General features: G+C 37.7%; 1 protein-coding gene across 1 annotated transcript; it reads left to right on the top strand.

Annotated features, from left to right (window-relative positions):
* The first annotated feature begins 2,594 nt into the window (after positions 1-2,594).
* On the top strand, positions 2,595-6,049 carry oxt (oxytocin). Its single transcript, XM_019064606.2, has 4 exons — positions 2,595-4,252; positions 4,327-4,451; positions 4,530-4,731; positions 5,717-6,049. The coding sequence occupies exons 2-4, from the start codon at positions 4,329-4,331 to the stop codon at positions 5,854-5,856; spliced, it is 465 nt and encodes a 154-aa protein (XP_018920151.1). The 5' UTR covers positions 2,595-4,252; positions 4,327-4,328; the 3' UTR covers positions 5,857-6,049.
* The last annotated feature ends 1,515 nt before the right edge of the window (positions 6,050-7,564 follow it).

The raw sequence follows: 7,564 nt of genomic DNA, 5'->3' as shown, positions 1-7,564 counted from the left end.
ACCTGTGATGTTTAAACACTGATGCATTTGGTTACTCTAAAAACTGTGTTTGGGAGGGACTGATCAGGTGACACGCCACAAACAAAACACAGGCAACACTGGCAACAGTTTTTATTTCTGAATTAAATTATATTTCTGACATTTTTTTATTAGCCTTTTATGTCTATAATATATAAGAGAAATGCTGCTTTGGTAGTTGAAAAAATAATACGTAGGTTTAATATATATATAAGTTTAGTTTTTCATATTTATTTTATTTCTGTTAAAGTTTATTTTATTTCAAGTAGCAAAAATGTGTTTTAATTGTTAACCCTGAAATACCATACATGGAGCTGCCGTGCGCTCTGTCTCTGTTGTGCCAAAACGTGACCGATTTTTGTTCATAAAATCCTGAAGATTTAGTAAATAAGTGCATGTAGGCTGGTTTGTGTTTGAGTGCTGGGTGTCAGTGATATTGAGGTCAGATTAAAGCCCAACAACAACAAAAGAACACAAACAGCAGGGCAAATTCAGCACTACAACTAAACATATCAGTACTGCACAAAAACAGTATTTTTACAATATTTACACAAACATCAACACACCCTGAACTTGATCTTATTTGTATTGAACAAGAAAACAGACGGAATGCATGTTTTAGATTCGTAAACAACTATAATATTCACTGTGATATAACACTAGGATTGCTCTATATAATATGCTATGTGTGCTTATTTTTAATGAAATGTAGGCTACTGTAATTGTGTAATGTTTTGCATTTAATGTTAATGTATTTAGACGCTTTTCCTTTAAATCTGCATCATGACCGACTGTCAGCTGACTGTCAATAGATCAGACGACAACACGCCGAATAAACACGAGAATAAGGACAAAAACAGCGCAAACCCACCGAGAACGAGAGGGAAACGACATTTACCTGAAGCACATTATCACCTCAGATCCGTAAAACCAACCCGAAGAGAAACCAAATGATGGAAACGAGAGAAATAACGCGGAGCGCCGCCGCGTTAGCGTGCATCCATCAAGACTCACGATGACACGAAATATAATATAACGTCCTTCAGAGAATAACGAGTCTGAAAGCGAACTGCTTTAAAATCGATCTGAAGCCGTTTTAGTGCAATATTATGAGCTCATTCATGACTGTTGACGGTATGTCATCGCCAGAGAGCGAAACTCCGCCGCCATGATGAACCTCACCGCGACTCACCTCACGGGCCGCGGATTAAATCCCGCTGCGCTGCCTACATAGACAGCACGGGATTACCGCACGCGCCTTTGACGCTCCCACTCCATTGCGTGTACTAGACAGGGAGCGTAAGAGGTGTCGACACACAGCCTCGCGCTCACCGGGCAGGTGGAGCTGAAACCTGAACCAGATAATAAAGAAGAGAAGGGTGGAGACCGACAAAGTGACAAAATGAATGAATGTGCATTCGTAAAATAATAATAATACAAATAAAAACACAACATAGCTACAGGTCAATATATGATTATACATTAAGAGTCATAAAGAAACATAAAAAAAATTCTAACTTTAGTATTAAAGGTGAGTTATGTCATTTCTGCGCCACTGGCGTCACCAGACCTGATCAGAAATAGTGATTACTTTCACTGAACTCTAATAGATCAGTGATTAACTTCCAAACTCACACTACTTTGCGTCAGAATTTGATGTGTTGGACTTAGTTTGAGGAATATATTCTCAGTTTTCTTGTTTTGTTAAAATATTTTATTCATAAACAATCATCCAAACATTTGGAGTTTATTCTTTTTATTATTATTTTAAAATAATATATATAATTTTTCGTATTATAGCCTATTAATTAATTTGTTTATTTACTATGATCACATTTTTCATATATGTAGGCTATAAAAAAGAAGAAGTAGTAGTAAATACTGCTGATAGTACTTACACCGTGTGTCTTATACCAGGGGTCACCAGACTTGGTCCTGGAGGGCTGGTGTCCTACAGAGTTTAGCTCAAACCCTAATAAAACACACCTGAACCAGCTAATCAGTGTCTTACTACAATTTCTTAATAGTCCATCTGCCATCAGTGATTCAGCCGTAACGTTATGAAGCGACGAGAATACTTTTTGTACAAGAAAACAAAAATAATGACTTTATTCAACAATTCCTCTTCTCTGTCTCTCCAAATCAGCATAATGCCATTTTGGCAAATCTGAGCAGTACGCAGATTGCGTACACTGTTCTGTGTACGCCGCACCACAAGGATACGTTTTTTACGTGTATTTACGCTTTAGTTTGAAAACAAACACTGCATCGGTGCAGCGCGGCTGACACAGAGGAGCGTTGAGAGAATTGCCAAAATGGCGCTACGCTGATTTGGAGAGAGACAGAGGAGAGGAATTGTTGAATAAAGTCGTTATTTTTGTACAAAATAGTATTCTCGTCGTTTCATAATGTTACGGTTGAATCACTGATGGCAGATGGACTATTCTGACAGTGCTTTTCATACTTTCCTGGACCTTGACACTGTTATTTATTTGGCAGTCTATGGGACAGTCACAGGCCTCCCTGTTTTCATCCAAAATGTCTTAAATTGTGTTCCGAAGACGAACGAAGCTTTTACGGGTTTGGAACAACACGGGGGGTAATTGAATAATGACAAAATTTTCATTTTGGTATGGAGTATTCCTTTAAGCTTGTTACTGTGAACACAAGAAATACAGTAAGTTAAATCCTTTTGGAGATCAGTTTCATTAGAATTTGCAAAAAAAATGTATGGTGTAATAATATGAAACATTTTATCACACCAGAAAGTTCCCATTGTGTCCAAATTATGTTCATCTGCTATACTTCCTATGTTCAGATGAACCAATAACTATGCAACTGATTTAGTGTGTGACTTTCCATCAGCGGCTGCCTATGTTGACCCAGGGTAATAATTCTATAATTAGATTAAATCAATGGGATATGTGACCTAGTAAAGGCTAATCAGAGATGAATGAATAAAAAGCAGAAAGGACGTGTTAAATGTGACAATCCTGTTATTAGAATGTGACTCTACAGACTAATCACTTAAGTGCTAATTGTTCCTTTGAGTCAAGCATCTTATTACTCTGCCACGAGTTACATTTGAACACGTCAGAACATGTAATGAATTTAAGACCATGGCAGATGATTTATTGTCAGTTCTCTCCTTATTAAGTATATACTGTAATTTCTCCTCCTCTAACAGATACATTGCAGAACATATGGTTGCCGGGCTTAACATGCAGGGATGAATGTGTCACAGAAGTCTTCCTGAACTCAAGATTCATCAGTCATTTTGATGACATGGTTGTTCAGATGCCTGGTGACATAGTCAAGCATGAACAGCAGAGGGCTGACCACCGAGCCATGGGGAACACCTGTATCTGATCTGAGACACTACAAGTTTTAATGGTGGATTCTAACTGTTGACTAGTTAGTCAATAGTTCAAAGATCCAAAGCATATGTGTCTTGAAAAGGAGTGGTTTCATTCAACTAAAAAACACAGCAAGAGTAATAGTTTAGGAGTTAATCTGATCATCATACTTTAACATTACGCTTGATATAACTGAAACTCGGCAATAAGCAAAATTTTTGCTCACTTTTGCGCATTTTTAATGTTTTCACATCAAGAAGTGAGGTATAACTTCATGCTTTTCCATTACCACCAATGCATGAAGTCAAAGTCAAAGAAGTACACTCTTAAAAAAAGGTTCTTTATTGGAATCAGTGGTTCCATGAAGAACCTTCAACATCCGTGGAACCTTTCCATTCCACAAAAGGTTATTTAGTGAAAAAGGGTTCTTTGGATTATTAAAATGTTCTTCACAATAAGAAAACTTTTTTTTAAGAACTGTCCACTGAAAGGTTGTTTGGGAACCCAAAATGCTTCTTCTATGGTATCGCTGTTTCAGAAACTTTTTTTTTGAAGAGTAAAATTTTAGTAAGCTCTACAATGAACAGTCATGTGTTAATTCACGGCTGCCATTCACCTGTCTGATGTTATGCCAGATCACGGGCCGTTAATGACGCACATCCCTGTTACTGGACAATATAATGACCAGTTCACTGACCTAATCAGGTCACATCATTATCATTTAGATGGTTAAGGCTCCTTGATTGTAGCTAACAGGTAATAATGTGATAAAATCACGCAGCAAAGAGGTATAAAAGTGTCTCCTTACAGTGTAAAAATGAACACTGCTGCTTAAAAGCTAAATCGCTTCACTAGCTCCGAATTTCAGCCTTGGTAAAGTAAGTACTGCATCTTTACTTAAAGTATTGTTATATTTAGAGTCTGTTGTGTTATTATTGTGTCTCTGGCACAGATATGTCTGGAAGTTTGCTCTCAGTGGTCGGTCTGCTGTGTCTGCTGTCCATTTGCTCGGCCTGTTACATCTCTAACTGCCCCATCGGCGGCAAACGAGCCGTACAGGATTGGCAGTCTCGACAGGTGTGTTCATTCATTCATTCATGAGAGCTTCTTGGCCTGAAATTGAGGATTGAGCTTTAATTTCCTCATTCTCTGCAGTGTTTGTCATGTGGTCCCGGCGATCATGGTCAGTGTTTTGGTCCCAGTATCTGCTGTGGTGAAGGTATCGGCTGCTTGGTTGGCTCTCCAGAAACACTCCGCTGTCTGGAGGAAGATTTTCTTCCTTCTCCATGTGAAGTGTCTGGAAAAGCATGCGGTTATGAAGGACACTGCGCTGCTCCTGGGGTCTGCTGTGACTCAGGTTAGTTTTACCCATTTACACTATAGACAGAGGTGTAAAATACCTGATTACTCTACTAAAGTATTATTTTGGGGGATTTGTACTTTACTCAAATGCTCTTTAAACAGAGTTGTAGTCTTACTTGATTACTTTTTCTTTTAAAGAAAAACAATACTTTTACCCCTTACAATTTTAACTTGAAAAGTATTCATTACATTTTTGCAGATCATTTTCTTCCATCTCATGCACATCAGATATGATAAATGGAAGCTGAAACATGCGTGCATGAAATGCAAGAACCAATGAAGTTTGTTCTTTTATCAAGGACATTTCTGTGATAATAAAATCTAAAGAAGCATATTGAGAAAGCTAAGGTGCTTGTCCTTCCCAAAAATCCTTTTCTGACATAATATTTGGTGCATTTTAAATCATTTTGCATTGAGATGATTCAAAATGATAAAACAAAAATCTCTTCTCTCATTTTTATTTTACTATGTCACTTCTTAGTTTTTAATACTTTAATACAATTTAAATTTGTACTTTTTTTACTGTCACTAAAATATATTTTGGGTTTGATACTTTTCACTCAGTATTTCACTAAAGTATAACTGTTGAGCTTAAATTTAGATTTGTAATCATGGCTAATCAAATTATTATCATGCAAAGAAATCACAAAATGATTGTGATGGGATGCTAATAGGGATTAGTGGTGATAAAAGAGAAAACCTTTTGGAAAACTGGGTGGTGGGCATAAATGTCAATTTGAATGGGAAAAAAAACCCAAGAGATTTCACAAGTTGTGTTAATCACTAATTGGATTTTATTATATGATTTATGTGATAAGACAAAAAAAAAAAAAATACATAAAAAAAAAAATATAGATATATAAAATCAAATAAAAATATAAAATGAATGAGATTTTTACTTATGCAGCCCAAAAGTTGTACTCTGCTTGTCCTGATGTCTATTCAGCTAAATATAATTGATTATTTTGTATGTAAATCAGAGGGCTGCAGTATGGATCAGTCGTGTGCGGATGGAGACGCTGACGGTCCAGCCGATACTCAACCTGCCAGTAGCCAAGATCTTCTGCTGAAGCTGCTGCACCTGTCAAGCCACGCCCACCCCCTAAGACTCCACCAATGAAATGCTCACAGAAGAGTGACATCATCTCAGGAGGAGCCGCCCACCAACCACAATGATTCCTCACCCAGTTTTTGTAAACCAACTTTGTATAGCGGCTAGGTATTTGTATGGCTAATACATAGAAGCGGATATTAGTAGTGCTGTATTGATGATAGCTTGACTGTTTGTGCAGCTATTAAACTCTGAAAGAATTCCTCTGTTTAAGTGCATTTCATCATGCCCACACATTCAACCATAGACTAGTAGATCTGTACATTTTCAGTTAGGGTGACCATACGTGCCATTTTCACAGGACACCTCCTGGCCAGGATTTCTATATTGCCTAAAATATCCACGTTTTGGCTTTGTTTGCACGACGCAGACCAATTGTTGTATGACAAAGTACCATGATTACTTTGATCTCATACACCGATCGGTATGCTCAGTGCTGCTTCAAGTCGAACACTAATATGTTCACGTATTTGCATCGCTTTGACCGTTCTCTGTAGATCCCACCACGATTGGTCGATTACGTACAATGTATGCATGTTATTGGTCAGACGATCATCACCTTCATTAAGTATGAAAACAGGAAACCAAAGCCAAAACCTGGATATTTTAGGCAATCTAGAAATCCTGGCCAGGACGTGTCCTGGGAAAATGGCACGCTTGGTCACCCTATTTTCAGCAGATAATGTAATTAATGATGTTTGTCCATGCAATGGTGTTGAAACCCACACTAGACACAGGATGAAATGACTTCTAACACTACCAGCCAAAAATGAATGATGTAGACCTGCACTAGACACAGGATGAAATGACTGCGGGCACGTGAAATTGTTAGTGCACTTAACTTTACACTATCAATAATACACACAGATAGGAGAGATTTTGAATGCAACTGCAACACAACAAAGGTGTCACAATAGCTGCCTGACAGCAACCACGTTTAAACCCAGCGTAATGATAGACTAACCTACCTACTGTAACTTTTTAGAAGAGCTGCAGTCTTCTTGTGCTTGGACCAACTAGCTGCTGTGTTCATTGACTCATGCTTCAAAGCATTTTGAGTTTTTTGCATTCTATCGCATCTGCTTCATTGCTTTGTCCAACAGAACTTTCAACTACAAACTTTTATTGTCCCTTTTTTGTTGCTCATCTTTGCATTGTGCTGACAATGCTTCAAACTCACACCTATGGAGTCAATATAATATCACATATATACGCAAAAAAATAAAGTTTTGCAAAGGAAAATAAAGTTTTGCAAACAAAAATTAAGGTATTGAGGAAAATAATTTTGCTTTTTGCAAACAAAAATAAAGAAAATAAAAAATATAAATGATACAGCGCGAAAGCAATGATTTTGCAATACCATTTTCCATGGTCATATCTACAATTTTATTTGCAACACTGATTTTATTTTGCGTGTCAGTCTAGTTTGAGCTTGCGCTGCAGTTTTTCCTGTGCGCTTAATTTTTCTGCGCGTCTCGCTTTGTGACGCTGTTTTGAAGTGGGGGTGGAGTCAAGGGGCAGGGGCGTATACAACATGCCTCCCTGGAAGTGACGTAATCGGCCCGAGACGCAGCTCACTGATCCAGGTACTGTCATGATGAGCAGATGCATGCGAGTGGATCGCTTCCTTTTATTCACTAGCATTAAAACATGCATGGTTTCGTTTTATTAACAAATGTATATGTGTATTAGCAGCGTTTGCTCTAGTTAAAGAAGT

The sequence above is a fragment of the Cyprinus carpio genome, chromosome A3 (assembly GCF_018340385.1).
Source record: "Cyprinus carpio isolate SPL01 chromosome A3, ASM1834038v1, whole genome shotgun sequence".
Taxonomy (NCBI): Eukaryota; Metazoa; Chordata; class Actinopteri; order Cypriniformes; family Cyprinidae; genus Cyprinus; species Cyprinus carpio.
Note: the sequence above shows the minus strand (reverse complement) of the source record. Positions and strands in the feature narration are given on the sequence as shown.

Bases quoted from the DNA above. Each gene is read 5' to 3' on its own strand.
- oxt (XM_019064606.2), top strand. From the start codon at position 4,329: ATGTCTGGAAGTTTGCTCTCAGTGGTCGGTCTGCTGTGTCTGCTGTCC. The intron at 4,452-4,529 runs GTGTGTTCATTC...CATTCTCTGCAG, and splicing joins AGGATTGGCAGTCTCGACAG to TGTTTGTCATGTGGTCCCGG. The intron at 4,732-5,716 runs GTTAGTTTTACC...TATGTAAATCAG, and splicing joins TGGGGTCTGCTGTGACTCAG to AGGGCTGCAGTATGGATCAG.